At 48.2% G+C, this 18,305-nt stretch overlaps 1 protein-coding gene across 4 annotated transcripts in view; it reads left to right on the top strand.

Annotated features, from left to right (window-relative positions):
* The window catches only part of LOC140427710 (G protein-activated inward rectifier potassium channel 2-like), a 281,740-nt gene that overhangs the window by 228,103 nt on the left and 35,332 nt on the right, over positions 1–18,305 (top strand). For all 4 annotated transcript variants that reach the window (XM_072513241.1, XM_072513242.1, XM_072513243.1 and 1 more), the window contains one exon: positions 3,244–4,164. In XM_072513241.1, the coding sequence (XP_072369342.1) occupies positions 3,261–4,164 (904 nt within the window). In that variant the 5' untranslated portion in view covers positions 3,244–3,260. The remainder of the gene's footprint in view (positions 1–3,243; positions 4,165–18,305) is intronic.

Raw genomic sequence — 18,305 nt, 5'->3', positions numbered from 1 at the left:
TGGAGTCTGCTCTCTGTGGTACTGGAGTCTGCGCTCTGTCGTATTGGAGACTGCTGTCTGTGGTATGGGAGTCTGCTCTCATTGGTATGGGAGTCTGCTCTCTGTGGTACGGGAGTTTGTTCTCTGTGGTACAGGAGTCTCCTCTCAGTGGGACAGGAGCCTGCTTTCTGTGGCTTAGGAGTCTGCTCTCTGTGGTATGGGAGTCTGCTCTCTGTCGTAAGGGAGTCTGCTCATTGTGGTATGGGAGGCTGTTTCCCGATATAGGAGTCTGCTCTCTGTGGATCGGGAGTCCGCTCTCTGTGGTACAGGGGTCTGCTCTCTGTGGTACGGGAGTCTGCTCTCTGTGGTACGTGAGTCTGCTCTCTGTGGATCGGGAGTCTGCTCTCTGTGGTACGGGAGTCTGCCCCGTGTGGTACGAGATTCTGCTCTCTGTGGTATTGGAGTCTGCTCTCTGTGGTACGGGAGTCTGCTCTCTTCGTGTGGGCGTCTGCTCTCTGTGGTACAGGAGTCTGCACTCTGTGGTGCACGAGACCGCTCTCTGTGGTGCAGGAGTCTGCTCTCTGTGGTAGGGGAGTCCTATCTCTGTGGTACAGGAGTCTCCTCTCTGTTGAAGGGGAGTCTGCTCTCTGTGGTATTGGAGTCTGCTCTCTGTGGTGTTGGAGTCTGCTCTCTGTGGTGCAGGAGTCTGCTCTCTGTGGTGCAGGAGTCTGCTCTCTGTGGTACAGGTGTCTGCTCTCTGTGGCACAGGAGCCTGCTCTCTGTGGTACTGGAGTCTGCTCTCTGTGGTACGGGAGTCTGCTCTCTGCGGTACGAGATTCTGCTCTCTGTGGTACGGTAGTCTGCTCTCTGCGGTACGAGATTCTGCTCTCTGTGGTACGGGCGTCTGTTCTCTGTGTTGGGCATCTGCTCTCTGTGGTTCTGGAGTCTGCTCTCTGTGGTACAGGAGTCTGCTCTCTGTGGTTCAGGAGTCTGCTCTCCGTGGTACGGGAGTCTGCTCTGTGTGATATGGGAGTCTGCTCTCTGTGGTTTGGGAGTCTGCTCTCTATGGTACTGGTGTCTGCTCTCTGTGGTACTGGAGTCTGCTCTCTGTGGTACTGGAGTCTGCTCTCTGTGGTACGGGAGTCTGCTCTCTGCTGTACGAGATTCTGCTCTCTGTGGTACGGTAGTCTGCTCTCTGCGGTACGAGATTCTGCTCTCTGTGGTACTGGCGTCTGTTCTCTGTGTTGGGCATCTGCTCTCTGTGGTTCTGGAGTCTGCTCTCTGTGGTACGGGAGACCGATCTCTGTGCTACAGGATTCTGCTCTGTGTGGTCCTGAAGTCTGCTCTCTGTTGCTCAGAAGGGCAGGGGGGAGAGGAGCAGAGCATTAGTCATTGGAGACTCCATAGTTAGGGGGATAAATAGGAGATTCTTTGGGAACGAGAGAGACTCGCGGTTGGTGTGTTGTCTCCCAGGTGCCAGGGTCCGTGATGTCTCGGATCGTGTTTTCCGGATCCCTAAGGGGTTAGGTTGGGCAGCCCCAAGTCGTGGTCCACCTAGGTACCAACAACATATGTAGGAAAAGGGATAGGGATGTAAGGCAGGAATTTAGGGAGCTAGGGTGGAAACTTAGATCTAGGACAAACAGAGTTATTATCTCTGTGTTGTTACCCGTGCCACGTGCTAGCGAGGCGAGGAATAGGGAGAGAGAGGAGTTGAACACGTTGCTACACGGATGGTGCAGGAGGGAGGGTTTCAGATATCTGGATAATTGGGGCTCATTCTGGGATTGGTGGGACCTCTACAAACGGGACGGTCTACACCTGGACCAGAGGGGTACCAATATCCTGGGGGGAAAATTTGCTAATGCTCTTCGGGAGGGTTTAAACTAGTTCAGCAGGGGCTTGGGAACCTGAATTGTCGCTCCAGTATACAGGAGGTTGAGAGTAGTGAGGTCATGAGTAAGGTTTCAAAGTTGCAGGGGTGTACCGGCAGGCAGGAAGGTGGTTTAAAGTGTGTCTTCTTCAATGCCAGGAGCATCCTGAATAAGGTGGGTGAACTTGCGGCATGGATTGGTACCTGGGACTTCGATTTTGTGGCCATTTCGGAGACATGGATAGAGCAGGGACAGGAATGGTTGTTGCAGGTGCCGGGGTTTAGATATTTCAGTAAGCTCAGGGAAGTTGGTTAAAGAGGGGGAGGGGTGTCATTGTTAGACAAGGACAGTATTACGGTGGCAGAAAGGACGTTTGATGAGGACTTGTCTACTGAGGTAGTATGGGCTGAGGTTAGAAACAGGAAAGGAGAGGTCACCCTGTTAGGGGTTTTCTATAGGCCTCTGAAAAGTTTCAGAGATGTAGAGGAAAGGATTGCAAAGATGCTTCTGGATAGGAGCGAAAGCAACAGGGTAGTTGTTATGAGGGACTTTAACTTTCCAAATATTGACTGGAAACGCTATAGTTCGAGTACTTTAGATGGGTCCGTTTTTGTCCAATGTGCGCAGGAGGGTTTCCTGACACAGTATGTAGATAGGCCAATGAGAGGTGAGGCCATTTTGGATTTGGTACTGGGTAATGAACCAGGACAGGTGTTAGATTTGGAGGTAGGTGAGCACTTTGATGATAGTGACCACAATTCGATTACGTTTACTTCAGTGATGGAAAGGGATAGGTATATACCGCAGGGCAAGAGTTATATCTGGGGGAAAGGCAATTATGATGCGATGAGGCAAGACTTAGGATGCATCGGATGGAGAGGAAAACTGCAGGGGATGGGCACAATGGAAATGTGGAGCTTGTTCAAGGAACAGCTACTGCGTGTCCTTGATAAGTATGTACCTGTCAGGCAGGGAGGAAGTGGTCGAGCAAGGGAACCGTGGTTTACTAAAGCAGTCGAAACACTTGTCAAAAGGAAGAAGGAGGCTCATGTAAAGATGAGACATGAAGGTTCAATTAGGGCGCTCGAGAGTTACAAGTTAGCTAGGAAGGACCTAAAGAGAGAGCTAAGAAGAGCCAGGAGGGGACATGAGATGTCTTTGGCAGGTAGGATCAAGGATAACCCTAAAGCTTACTATAGATATGTCAGGAATAAAAGAATGACGAGGGTAAGAGTAGGGCCAGTCAAGGACAGTAGTGGGTCTATATAATCCTGTGGAATGTATCAGTATCAATCTGAGGCACCGTGTAAGATTACTCTGACATTTAACAATATATTTTCTCACGTCGAACATCAAATAACTTTCATGAAATCTGTCTCTTTCTGACTAGACTGATGATCAATTTCCATGGAGCAGGACGTCGAGAGTTCTATGACCACACGGCAGCCAAGGCTGCCAAAACAAGTGCGAGAGGATGTCCCAAAACAAATAACCATGGGCAATCACCCAGTCAAAAAGAGCATCCAGAGGTATGTGCGAAAGGACGGAAAGTGTAACGTCCACCAAGGGAATGTCAGAGAGCGGTACCGTTACCTAACCGATATCTTCACTACATTAGTGGACTTAAAATGGAGGCTAAATCTACTCATTTTTGTCATGGTCTATACTACCACTTGGCTTTTCTTTGGAATGATCTGGTGGATTATTGCTTACATACGAGGGGACCTGAACCACATAGGGGACGCTTCATGGGTGCCCTGTGTTAACAATCTCAATGGCTTTGTCTCAGCGTTTCTCTTCTCCATCGAGACTGAAACCACCATTGGATATGGGTACAGATTTATCACAGACAAGTGTCCGGAAGGCATCATTTTACTTCTATTCCAGTCTGTCCTGGGATCAATAGTCAATGCTTTCATGGTTGGTTGCATGTTTGTGAAAATATCGCAGCCCAATAAGAGGGCCGAAACATTGGTCTTCTCCACACATGCAGTGATCTCCGTACGCGACGGGACATTGTGCCTAATGTTCCGAGTTGGGGATCTGAGGAGTTCCCACATTGTAGAGGCTTCAATTCGTGCGAAGCTGATCAAATCAAGGCAAACGAAGGAAGGAGAGTTCATCCCACTCAATCAAACAGATATAAACGTTGGCTACCACACGGGGGATGACCGGCTCTTCTTAGTTTCACCGCTAATAATCAGCCACGAGATCAATCAGCAGAGTCCATTCTGGGAAATATCTAAAGCCCAGTTGGCTAAAGAAGAAGTGGAGATTGTAGTAATCCTTGAAGGAATGGTGGAGGCAACAGGTAAGAAATTTACTTCAGTAATGGTGTCTAATCCATTATTCTGCTTTCTTCATTCCTCCTTTAACAGAAACCAACAGGGATTGTGTCAGTGATCTAATTCTGAAAATGGTGGATGGCACGGTGGCGCAGTGGTTAGCACTGCTGCCTCACGGCGCCGAGGATCCGGGTTCGATCCCGGCCCTGGGTCATTATCCGTGTGGAGTTTCCACATTCGCCCCGTGTCTGCGTGGGTCTCACCCCCACAACCCAAAGATGTGCAGTGTAGGTGAATTGGCCACGCTAAATTCCCCCTTAATTGGGAAAAAAAAAGAATTGGGCACTTTACATTTATATTTAACGGCCAATATTTATACCCATCCCTAATTCTCTTCAAGAAGGAGGTGGCAAAACCTGCATACCCTCCACCTCCTCCCCACCGCCCCCAACACGCACACTTGAATATAACTGAGTGGCTTGCTAGGCCAATTCAGAGGGCAATCCCACTGCAGTGGATTCGCATTTAGGCCAGGCTGGGCAAGGACGGCAGATTTCCTTCCGCAAAGGACATTGGTGAACCAAATGGAATTTTCTTTTGCAACAATCCAGCGTCTTCATGATCGCCCTGACTGATACTAACTTTTTACTCTGGATTTACTTCACTGAATTTGAATTTCCCAGCTGCTGTGCAATTTGAGCTCATGTCGCTGAATCACCACAATACTGAGGATGTTGACGATCTGAAATTTAAAAAAAACAGAAAGTGCTAGAAAAACTCAGCCTGTCTGGCAGCATCTGTGGAGCGAGAAACAAAGTTAACATAGAATAGAATTCACAATGCAGAAGGAGGCCATTCGGCCCATCGAGTCTGCATCGGCCCTTGGGAAGAGCACCCTATTTAGGCCCACACTCTTTCCCAGTAACCCGACCTAACCTTTTGGACACTAAGGGGCAATTGATCTTGGCTAATCCACTTAACCTGCACATCTTTGGACTGTGGGAGGAAACCGGAGCTCCCGGAGCAAACTCACACAGACACGGGCAGAATGTGCAGACTCCGTACAGACAACGACCCAAGCCGGGAATTGAACCTGGGACCTTGGAGCTGTGAAGCAACTGTGCTACCCACTGGGCTACCGTGCTGCCCAACATTTCAACGGCAATATGACTCTTCTTTGGAACTGAAGAAGACTTGAAACATTATCTCTGGGTGAGATTCTCTGGCCTCGCAGCGACGGGAGCTACCACTGTCCATGGGATTGCCCTTTGGAACCAAACACGCTGCGAGGAAACCGTGGTGCGGGTTCGCTGTCGGCGGGACTGGAAGATCACACCAGCATGAACGGCCGGAAGATCTCGGCCCCCCCGTTTCTCGCTCCATAGAGGCTGCCATGCCAGCAGAGGTTTTCCAGTTTCCTAGACCAGTAAGATAACCATTATACTGTTGTGCCCCGCAAGGTTTCAGTTTCACCCCATTCACTTCCCCCCAGTTCTCATTCTAGTCCAGGTGGTAGAGCTCTTACCTCAACTGCAGGATTTCCATGTACGTTTTGATGCACATCAGTGTGGCAATGCCCATGGTTACTCAACCTGGTGCTGTTTATGGGATCTTGCTGTGTAGGAAGACTTCCGTGCTGCTCACACAATAACAATTTTCTGCCACTGTTGCAGTTATTTTGTTAGCTGTGCTTTATGCCGTTGGATTTATCTGGCCCCGCTCAATTTGTATTTTGTTTTACAATGGATTTACTCTCAGGTAGAGCCTATAAGAATCGGTCAAATAAATGAAAGCACAAAAGGGGTCAGTGGAAAAGGAAATCATGCACCATGTAAAACCAGCTGCTGGTTCGTTATCTCCCTTTTCATGCTTTAGCCACAGACCAACTTTACGACCTTTGACACCATAAATCACACCGTACGTAGTTGGCAGGAATGGACTCCATGGACCAAATGACTGATTCTCAGCCTGGACCCAGAACCTGCTCACTTCCAATCTATTGCAGATTTGCCACAACACAGCCAATTGAAAAAAAAATCTAGACATGCATTGTTATTGGTTGTCAATAGGAAAAGTATATAAGACTGTTTAAGAGCATTAACGTTTAAAACATTATACGAGGCCAATCGAGCCATTGTGCCTCGCGAGGCGTGATGTCCATTCACACTGGGGAGAAGCCCTTTACCTGGTCTGTGTGGGGGAAAGGATTCCAAAATTCATCCCACCTGCAGAAACACCTGCGAGTTCACAAGTAATTGCTGGGGTTCGACTCTGCTGATTTTGCTGCGGTTAATCACATCTCGGACTGAACCATGTTCATTCTGACAGTTGGTGTTAGAAAGGAAGTTAGACAAAGGGGAACCAGTGGACGTAATCTATTTAGATTTCAAGAATGCCACTGACATTGTGGCATATAGGAGGATGTTAAATAAGTTAAGAGCCCGTGGTGTTAAGGGTAAGATACAGGTATGGATAGACTGGCAGAAGACCGTCGGGAATCCCGGAAGAGGCCTTGCGCAGGATCTACCTACGGGGATGGGACAGGTCCTGGCCAGAGAATCGCGCCCAATATTTCTAGATAAAGGGTAATTATCATAGTTTTTATTAAGTGCAGATAAGTTGCCCCATTTGATATGGAACCAAATGCAGCAAAAATAAAGAAACTACATCAATAATTAAAGATGAGGGATACAGCCAACAATGCCTTTTGAAGGTGTGAATTGATTTGTTTTTCAGCCTTGCTAAAGGAATAGAGGAATAGGAATATCTTGCTCCCTGCGAGATATATTCATTTATTTGAAAACCTTTTTTTATCCATTTCCTCTCAAATTATTTTTCTTTGGTAAATTGTGTTGATCAATTGAAGGCTATTAGTTCTAGACACTGTAACGCTGGGCAACAAGCAGCAGCCAACACTCTCAAGTCACATTCAATGTGCTGAAAATTTAAATCGGAACAATAAATTCAGAAAATCAGTCAGCATTTCTAGGAAATTATCATGATAATAGCTGATTGTGGTTATGGATTCGAGTATTAGATACTATACGGTACACTCTGTACTACATACATCACCTGATCTGGGCGGGAGTTAAAGGTCAAATAGCACATGCTAGAGATGGTCAGGATACGGCTTCGGATGCATTGCAGATGTGTGTTCATGTCAGGAAAATATGTTATCAATAAAATTCGTTCAACAGCAAAAGTCAGTTGCCGTCCATCATAAAAACAAGACAGAGGGGAAGGCGAAATTAATTATGCTTATAGTTGACATTTTTCAGAGTTCACTGAAATTTTGGAGCAGGATCTGGGTCTAGAGAATAGCAAATGATGGGTAAACTAACCCACTCTGACAGTAGAGAGCAGTACTCGGAGAGATAAAACATTCCAAGGTATTTCACATGTCCCCAGTTAGGACAAAGGGAGATTTTAGGATGGAGAACCAAAACCTTGGTCAAAGAGGTCAATTTTAAGAGGCATTTTAAAGAAGAGAAGTGGACAGACTTCCAGAATTTAAGGGGCAGGATTCCCCGTTTGAGAGGGTATGTTGATCAGCTGGAGCTGAATCACCTCTGGCTTGTGCTGGGAGTGGCGCCCAGTGGTGATTCACTGTCCCTTGCCATGGCGGAGATCGTGAGGGATTCCATCCTTAATCCTGCTGGGGCAACCATTTTGGGGGGGGTGGCCCGATAGTGAGGTCGAGCGACTGGCCCCCTCCCCCACTCGCACCGCAAATCCAAACCCCCATTACAGTAATTGCTGGGAACCCGTCCACCACAGAATGTAAGCATGAGAATGACCCAACCCCTCCACAGCAGAGGCCTCCAGCAGAGACGCCCCCCAGACTAGACCCCCCCCCATAACAAAGACCCCCTTATAACAGAGACCTCCCCATAACAGAGAACCCTCATAACAGAGAACCCCCATCTTAAGAACCCTGACATGGAAATAGCCACAATGTTTATAAACATATATCTATGATCGACAGCTCTTGACCACACCACAAGCAGTTAAGTGCTTTCTGCTGAGAAAAAGAGAAAGCGAAAGCACTTAACTCCTAAATGTTTATAAAAATTGTGGTCAAGTTCAAACCAGGCTCCTTGAGATCCATTCAAGTGTGAAGGGAAATGACATCTGACTGTCTGGAAGTTGTTAATTGCAGCCTAATAAATGCTTTTACTCGTTCAAGTGCATAAAACCCTTCAGGTCAAAGGATCTGATGGAATTTTCAGAATCTCTGTTATGGGGGTCTCTGATATGGTGGATTCTGATGTGGGGGTGTCTCTAGTGTGGTGTATCTAATGGAGTGTCTCTGGTGGGAGGTCTAGTAGGGGGTCCTAGAGGGGGTTCTCTGGTGGGGGTCTCTAGTCAGGGTCACTTGTGCAGGGTCTGGTGGGGGGCTGGAGGGTGGGGGGTGGGGTGGGCAAAATTACATTATGGGAGGTGTGCCCTCTGATGGATTTTGGGGGCACCTACCCCCTTGGGGGAAATTACTCCCTTGGTCCACCGGAAAGTCCACAGCACCAGGGCCATGCTGGGAAATACTTGTACCAATCCATGCCCACATGAATCCCAGCCCAGAAGGCTGGCGAATCGTGGAGGTGTGGAGAATCCAGTGCCCAGCCCGTTACTAAGATGCAAATGGGTAAATTTGATCTATTCGCATCTTCCCGCTTACACGGGGGGGCAAACCTTTATGATGCTGCCAGAAGGAAACCTGTTTCTTCCCAGAGGCTGGATTGTCCATTGCACCAGAAACTCCGCTATCAGCGGCGGGCAGGGGAAAATTCACCCAAGGTCCACGCCAGACAGGTGAAGGCACAGTGGTGGGATGAAAGAAATGACGGATGCGACAGAGGCCAGAGTTGGAGGCAGACAGATTTCTCGGAAGGTTGGACAGCTGGAAGAGATGAGGTGTGACAAAGGGAAAATAAAATGCCGATTGGAATTTTACAATCAAGGCGTTGGGGAAAGATATTTTTCCAGTGTTCTCTTGCCGATTTATCAATGACTATTTTATATTTCTGTCCCCTTACACAACATCAACGGTTCAGCAATCGGACTCAGTGGGTCCAATTTTAACACTGGGCAAGTGGGAGGGTTTTGAGCAAGTTCAAATCTGATCCAATATTGAATCTGAACGTCCCATTGTCCATTAATATGCACGGATCAATATTTCAAAATGATCTAAAGCTAGCAGTGAAGTTGCTACAAAGCTAATGAAGATGGTAAATTATAAAGCTGAATAGTGTAGGACACCGGAGGGTTTGAAATCTGGGTGGACTGCTAGCAAAGTTGAAAATGTAAAGTGCTTCACAAGAGGATGAAAAAAATCCAGGAACTGACTATAATTTAAATGGAAAGATGTTGGTGTGTAGAACAATACATGATGGCACGGTGGCTCCTACTGCTGCTTCACAGCATCCGGGACATGGGTTTGATTCACGGTTTGGGTGTGGAGACTGCACGTTCTCCCCATGTCTGCGTGGGTTTCCTCCGGGTGTTCTGGTTTCCTCCCACGAGTCCCAAGAGAGGCGCTTGTTAGGTGAATTGGACATTCTGAATTCTCCCTCAAAGTACCGGAGTGTGGCAACTCAGGGATTTTCACAGTAACTTCACTGCAGTGTTAATGTAAGCCTACTTGTGACAATAATAAAGATTATTATTATTAAAATGAAAGCAATCTAGGGCTGCTAATTGATGGTAAATTGAAAATTGGTGATATAGACTCAAGCAGGTGAGATGTTGGGATGCATTAACATTAATATGAACATTAATATGAATATCAATCCCGAGTATCAAGGTAATCCTTGCAGTTTATGGTTCATTGGTGTGACCACACTGAGAATACTGTGTGTATAACGTTGGTTGCCATGGTACAAAAATGGATATTGCAGCTATTGAAAGGTTACAAAAGTAGGCAACTGGGATGATTGGGGAAATGGAAGGGTTGGATTATGTAAAAGTAAAATTGAACATACTCACATTGGAAAAGAGAAGGTTTCAGAAGTAATATCAAAGTTGTTTGGGATTCCAAAGAGACTACATGTTGCAGACAGCAATAAGCTGTTTTACGTTGACCGGAACAGCCAAACTCCTGGAACGATCAGCGCCTGAAGCAAGTTCAATTCAAACTAATCTGCAGAATCACATTTACAGGGAGCACATCAATGGAATATTCTAGGGAGAGTTTGGGAGCAGTTCTGATTCATTCAAATGCAAATACGGTAGATTTCCTTCAGTAAACAATATACAGTAAATGTGGTTCGTGGGAAATTCTTGGTAGGAACAGGTGACTTCGGTCAATGGTTCTCAAACCTCTGCAGGTTTTAAACTCCTCACCTCATGCCTGGATTTCTTGCAGACTAATTGATAAGCGATTGATTACTCTGATTAGTCAACAACACTTTTATTGTTATATTCTGCGACTCTCAGGGTCGCAGATGACCGACTAGCTGGGCGTTGCCACATTTGCATATCAATTCCTAAGTCACCATTCCAACCTCATACAAATGCTCACACAATCACAGAATGCGATAGTATACAGCCCATCGAGTCTGCACCAAAATATGAAAAATACCTGGGGCTGGATTCTCCGTTCCGCCGTGACACATTTCTGTCTCAACCCGCCGGCGGGATTCTCCGTTACGCCGGCCGGTTAATGGGGTTTCCCGTTGTGGGGCAGACCCACACCGTCGGGAAACCCCCAGGCTGTCGGCAAAACGGAGCAACCTACCGGCAGAGAATCCTGCACCTGACCTGCCTACCTAACCCCATTTGCCAGCACTTGGCCCATAGCCTTGAATGTTATGACCTGCCAAGTGCTCATCCAGGTACCTTTTAAAGGATGTGAGGCAACCCGCCTCTACCACCCTCCCAGGCAGTGCATTCCAGACCGTCACCACCCTCTGGGTAAAAACGGTTTTCCTCAAATCTCCCCTAAACCTCCCACCCCTCACCTTGAACTTGTGTCCCCTGGTAACTGACCCTTCAGCTAAGGGAACAGCTGCTCCCTATCCACCCAGTCCATGCCACTCATAATCCTGTATACCTCGATCAAGTCGCCCCTCAGACTTTTCTGCCCAGTGAAAACAACTGAAGCCTATCCAACCTCTCTTCATAACTTAAATGCTCCATCCCAGGCAACATCCTGGTGAATCTCCTCTGCGCCCCTCCAGTGCAATCACATCCTTCCTATAATGTGGCGACCAGAATTGCACACAGCACTCCAACTGTGGCCCCACCAAAGTTCGATACTACTCCAACATGACCTCCCTGCTTTTGTAATCCAAGCCTCGATTGATAAAGGCAAATGTCCCACATGTCTTTTTCACCACCCTATTAACCTGCCCTTCTGCCGTCAGAGATCTATGGACAAACACACCAAGGTCCCTTTGTTCCTCAGATCGTCCCAGTGTCAGACCATTCATTGAATACTTCCTTGTCACATTGCTCCTTCCAAAGTGTATCACTTCACATTTTTCGCTCTGTTCACTGGCGGCGGGATTCTCTTCTCCCGCCGCTGTCAATGGGAATTCCCATTGAAGCCAACCCACACTGCCGGGAAACCTGCAGGTAGCAGTGCACTACTGTCGGGAGCAGAGAACCTACCCCCAGCGGACGGCGGAGAATTCCGGCACTGATATCTTTCAGCCGTCATTCAGCTTTTCTTTAGCCAGATCATACTGTCTGATTTCCTGCCCTGCTTGAAGCTCTCTGTCTTTCCTTATCTCCTTCGTCTCTTGCTACCTTGTATCTCTGGAGTTCAAGTTGAAGCCTTCACAATTCTTGTTCTTTTACTTTCCTCTATCTCTTTCTATCTCAAGCTGCTTCATCTGCAACTGAATTCTAGCCAACTCAAGCTGTGCTCTAATATGATGTCATGTAAAAAACGGAAAGGGCTGGAAAATCTCGGCGGGTCTGGCAGTACCTGTGGAGAGTGTAACAGTTAATGTTTTGAATCCGTTCAAGCTGCGCTCTAACTGGGTCAGGTTTTCATTTCCAATCGCAGATGCACCTCGGATGTTCAAAATAGTGAGGGGCGTAGGCAGAGTGGGCGGAGAAAACCTGTTTCTATTGGCGGAAAAATTAAAAAGCAGAGGACAAGGCTTAAGGTGTTTGACAAAAGAACCAAAGGATAAATGAGGGAAAATTACCAGTGAGTGGTTACAATCTGCGGGATTGGGCCTAGGTAGGGTGCCTTTTCAGAGGGTCCATGCAGACTTGATGGGCCGAATTGCCTCCTTCTGCACAGTAGGGATTCTATGATTCTACGATCTTTCCATCAGTTCTGGTCTGTAAGTGGACACACTCTGTGTAGATGGCCTGAAGGCATATGACAACAGTAAAGAGAAGAATTTGCCAACGTGTATCAAAGCGGATCTCATAGGGTTCCAATGTTGCTCCACCATCGGTGACTTTACCCACCAGATGGATGAAAGTTGCTCTTGAGGAGAGTTGCACGAGCTCAAAAGGTCTTTGGCTGTAACCATTCAAAAACAAAGACATTCAAGAAACAGGCTGAAACTCTGGCGGAGTCTAAAAATAAAAAGCATTTGACTGCACTCGCTGATCATACCCAAATCATTCGGTCAGTATGAAGACGTTATCAACAAAGTTACAACCTCCACAGCAATGGACTGTGTGTCCATTGATGTTAATGTGTTTTGCTCACTATCTGCTGTTGGATCCTTTAGAGGGGTAGTGCTATTACTGTGGAACAAGACTGTGGCAAATCACTGTTGGCTTGTAACCTCACACTACATGTGAGGTTACAAGGGCAGCACGGTAGCACAAGTGGCTAGCACTGTGGCATCACAGCGCCAGGGCCCCAGGTTTGATTCCCCGCTGGGTCACTGTCTGTGCAGAGTCTGCACCTTCTCCCCGCGTCTGCGTGGGTTTCCTCCGGGTGCTCCGGTTTCCTCCCACAGTCCAAAGACGTGAAATGTTAGGTGGATTGGCCATGATAAATTGCCCTTAGGGACTGGGTTACGGGGATAGGGTGGAAGTGAGGACTTAAGTGGGTCGGTGCAGACTCGATGGACCGAATGGTCTCCTTCTGCACTGGATGTTCTATGTAATTCTATGAAATACATAAGAGCAGATGAGGGGGAGATGGTAATTACAACCTAAATGAGGTGCTATTTACTGGGTGTAGTGTAAACTGTAACCTGACACTAGCTAGAGATTTTAACAAGGTGCAAACTCTTGAGTAACAACTTTTTTCTGCCCAAAATGTATGGAACGTTAAACACTCAGAGGCAGCCACCTTCTCCAATGGAAATGGCTATCGCTTTTTTTGGCTGATTTTAACCATTTTAAACGTGGGTTCTTTGGGTGGTGGGAACTGTATTGGGACAGTTTTAGAAGACATAGAACTCCAAATTCGAGCATGGTTTTAAGGTGATTGGAGGAAGGTATAGGGAAGATGTCAGAGGTAGGTTCTTTACACAGAGAGTGGTGGGTGTGTGGAATGCACTGCCAGCAGAGGTGGTGGAGTCAGAGTCATTAGGGACATTTAAGCGACTCTTAGACAGGCACATGGACAGCAATAAATTGAAGGGATGCCTGTACTGTGCTGTACTGTTCTATGCTCTATGTTTCACTGACAAACTACAGTTCACTTCTCAAATGCAATTTTGGTCACCATATGCCAAGAATATCCAAAAACATTAAAATGTGTTCAGAGTAAAGGTGGCCAGAGTGATTCCAGGGCATTAATATATGAATAAAAGAAAGGCAACATTGATTTTCACTGCAGAATGGAATACTGAATAGAAACATGTTGCAGTGTTTGAAAATAGTCAAAGGTATATGTCAGGCTGAAATAAGTAAATTATCTTGGACTTACACATAAGACTCTATTATACGGAATGCATAAGCCTTGGCCAAGTTGAAGCTAAAATAAATCTTTTTCAAGGGATAACGTATTCCACAGCTGGTTAACTCAGAACAAAGAATAATACAGCACAGGAACAGGCCCTTCGGCCCTCCACGCCTGTGCCGACCAATATACCTGCCTAAAGTAAAACCGTCTGCACTACGGAGTCCGTATTCTTCCATTCCCACCCTATTCATATATTTGCCTAGATGTCCCTTAAATGCCGCTATCATACCTGCTCCCACCACCTCCCCAGGCAACAACATATATTTACCACCCTCTGTGTAAAAAAACGTGCCTCGCACATCTGTTCTAACCTTTTCCCCACACACTTTAACCCTCTGTCCCCGAGTACTTGACACTCCTACCCTAGGAAAGACCATCTGACTATCCATTCTGTCCATGCCACTCATAATCTTGTAGACCTCTATCAGGTCGCCTCGCAACCTCCGTCGTTCCAGTGAGAACAGACCGAGTTTATCTAACGTCTCCTCACAGCTAATGCCCTCCATACTAGGCAAAATCCTAGTAAATCGCTTCTGTACCCTCTCCAAAGCATCCACATCCTTCTGGTAGTGTGGCGACCTGAATTCCATTTATATTTAATGCCCCAACCGATGAAGGCCAGCATGCCGTATGCCTTCTTGACATCCTTATCCACATGCGTTGCCACTTTCAGTGATCGGTGGACATGCACGCCCAGACCCCTCTGCCTGTCATGCTTGCGAGAGTTCTACCATTTATTGTGTAATTCCTACATGCATTGGACCTTCCAAAGTGCATTACCTCACTCTTGTCCAGATTAAACACCATCTGCCATTTCTCCTCCTAAGAATTCAACCAGTTTATATCCTACTGTATCCTCTTCACTATCCGCAACTCCACCAATTTTTGCGTCATCTGCGAACTTACTACCAGGGTTGTTGACATCTTCCAAAGGGATTCCAAGCTTTTGGGAAGAGGGATTGGATTTTATTGTGATATTCATGGATACTTGGAGGTGGATGAAAGATCCTAGGGCTCCATTAATCAGGATATTAACGTGTGACGAGGGAAGGGTTAAAGTCTATCTTGAAATAACCATACAGGGAATCTCAATGGAATAGCGTGGGTGTGCTGCAAACCTGTTTTGTTTTGTTTTTGCAGACAGAACCTTTCATCATAACTCCTTTATAGATCTGATTAAAACTTTAGAAAGGAGATGGTAAAAGAAAGGGGCACTGGAGTGTACAGGTGGGAACCCGGATGTCGGATTGGCCTGGGTTCTCCAGGAATTAATGATCAATCTCTAGGACACTGTTGTGTACAACCCTAGAGAAAAATCATTGGGACGTTAGAAACGATTGTGGTTGTGATTTAACGGAAAAATCTCTAAAGTGTCATTTTGTACGTGATTGGTGGGATGTTTCTCAACACCACGTTGGCGCGATCGCGGCCCGTATTTAACGACATGCTGAAAATGAGCCCCCATGAGCTTCTCACCTTTAATGGCTGTCTCGCCATCGGATTGGCCAGCCATGCGCCTCAGTGTCTCACCGCTAACAAGAGGGGGCTGCTTTAAAACACTCCCTCAATACTCACTCCTGGTCAACACACAAGCATGGCAGTGCACACACCTACTCCTCGCTTTGCCGACCTGGCCAGGCTTCTCAGCGCCGTTGATGCGGGTCCTCCAAGGGGGTTGGAGGACCGGCAGCACAGCCACCAATACCGCCAGGAGGCAGTGGCAACAGCTGTCAGTGCAGGCAGCATGACAAGGAGGACCTGCGTCCAATGTTGGAAGAAGACCAATGATCTCCACCAAGCTGCAAGGGTAAGTTACTGCCTCTCTCCTGGCATTTGGTGGGCAGCACGGTAGCATAGTGGTTAGCACAATTGCTTCACAGCTCCAGGGTCCCAGGTTCGATTCCCGGCCTGGGTCATTGCCTGTGCGGAGTCTGCAAATTCTCCCCGTGTGTGCGTGAGTTTCCTCCGGGTGCGCCGGTTTCCTCCCACAGTCCCAAGATGTGCAGGTTAGTTGGACTGGCCATGCCAAAATTGTCCTTAGCGTTGGGTGGGGTTACTGGGTTATGGGGATAGGGTGGAGGTGTGGGCTTGGGTAGGGTGTTCTTTCCAAAAGCCGGTGCAGACTCGATGGGTCGAATGGCCTCCTTCTGCACTGTAAATTCTATGATTCTATGGTCAGTTCCGCCTGCCACCCCTCAACTTCCCAAACCACCCTCCCCAACAAATTACTGGCTGGCACCTCGCACCCTCCCCACATCCGATCTTTGTGCTTGTTCCTCAGCACTGCCTGGCACCCACCAGCACAACTTCTTCATGTCCAGGTGCAGGGCCCATTGATGGCATCTGCTATAGACACTCCTGACCCATGAAGCATGCTGCTCACAATGTCCTCTGTCTGTCCCAATGTCCTCTATTAGCCCATAATAATTGGGAAAGGGTTAAGATGGGGGGAGGGGGGGCAGAGTACCAGTGATTCAAGTCCTCATCCCCTATGGGGAACGGGCCCTGGAAATCACGCGGTTGTCCGAAGAGAGAGCAGTCACCGGCAGCGAGCTAGGCCTGCGCTGTAGAGATGAGGATCCACTGCCCCTTCACCCAGATGAGCTGTTTCAAGTGAGTTGTTTGTGTCAGGCAAAATGATCCTTCTCTCTCACTGAACACATGTCCATTCTCTCGCCGTCTGACGGAGCTGGGCCATCCGGAATCAGTCCCCCCTCCCGCCACCCAAGAGACCACCTCTGAGGAGAGCTGCAAGGAGACCACCATCGAAGAGTCACAGCGACCACCCCAACCTTCCACCAGCGCAGACACACAACTCGGTGGGCGACATTAGTGGTCAGACCTCTGAGGCACAATTTGGTGAGCACCATACAATTACTGATGTACCTCAGGTGGAGACAGGAATTGGAGGTTTGCTGGATCCCAGGACTCAGCTGTGTCCCAGCCAGGTGCCGAGCCTCTGGGCAAAGTTATCCCAGAGTTGATGCAGCCGTGATATCCAGGAGGAGGTGTCAGTGACATTCTAGCGAGTGTGTAGCCGATTGGAGGAATCCTAAAGGCTACGGGCACTGGAGATGATGCCGACAATGACTGGCACCGAGGTCAACACTACCCGGGTGGTGACCACAGTGGAAAACCTGGAGCACGATGTCAGTATCTTAAGTGATGGTACCTAAGGCATGGCTCAGTCTGTGACGATCATGGCTGAGGGCCTCTTCATCATGTCCCAGTCGCAGAGGGACATGTCCCAGATGCAGGTGGGTGAGCACTGCAGAGCATGGCCCAGTCACTGAGGACCGTGGCTGAGGGCACAACACCATGGTGCAGACAATGGGGAGCCACAAGGACTGGCAGAGCCAGATGCCCCAAAGGCCTCTGGAGCTCACTCCAGCTGCCCCTCCATCCCGTGGAGACGCCCAGGGTCCGAGGGGCGGCATGAGGGAGGAGGAAGCATTGGACGCCACCAAGGAGACAACGGCTGTCTCCAGTTCTTCCGAATTCGCCTCCTGACACCGGCACATCTCAAGAGCAGCGGGCTTAACAGGGTGGTTTGGAGATGCGAGTGACACTGGAAAGTTGGCCGAAGCCCCTCGGTTCTAGGCCCTTGTGAGGAAATCCACCAAGAGCATCAAAGGTCACAGGGTACGTAAACAGCATGGTGCCTCCACCTCTGATGTGCATCTTGGGCACACACCTAGACATAGCAGGAGATCACAAAAGATCAAGAAGAGAGGGGATCACTGAGTGGGCACGAGGGGTGCAGTGGTGGTGGTGGGGAGACTATCTGTAGCTAGGAGGAATGAAAATGTTAAATATCCACAATTAAAACCTGTTACACCTGACACATGTGACACCTCTATCACGTTAATTTTCAGAGCAAGCCTGTCTACACCCCTGCTGCCCGGACATAGTGGTTCAAGATCAAAGTCCCCGGTGTAGATCCCGTTCAGAGGATGGGAGTGAGGCACTGTCAGCAGAGACACAGGACTCAGACTTCAGCATAAACTGAGGAGTACCAGAGCTTACCGCATAGCGAGTGATCGTCACTCTCCTGCCTTGTATACACCCGCTGGTGGTGCCAACACAGACCCATCACTCTGGGGTCATGTTACACAGACCCTTAGAGGGTGAAACAGGGTAGTCAGGGGCAGGGTCGGGGGTTGTGTGGAAGGGTTGGGTAATGGGAGGAGGAAAATGGGTGGGAAGGAGAGGAATGGGAGGGAGAGGGGAGTGGAAGTAGGGATGTGGAAGGGGGATTGGGATGAGGGGGGGGGGGGGGGGGGG

The sequence above is a fragment of the Scyliorhinus torazame genome, chromosome 8, assembly GCF_047496885.1.
Source record: "Scyliorhinus torazame isolate Kashiwa2021f chromosome 8, sScyTor2.1, whole genome shotgun sequence".
NCBI lineage: Eukaryota > Metazoa > Chordata > Chondrichthyes > Carcharhiniformes > Scyliorhinidae > Scyliorhinus > Scyliorhinus torazame.
Note: the sequence above shows the minus strand (reverse complement) of the source record. Positions and strands in the feature narration are given on the sequence as shown.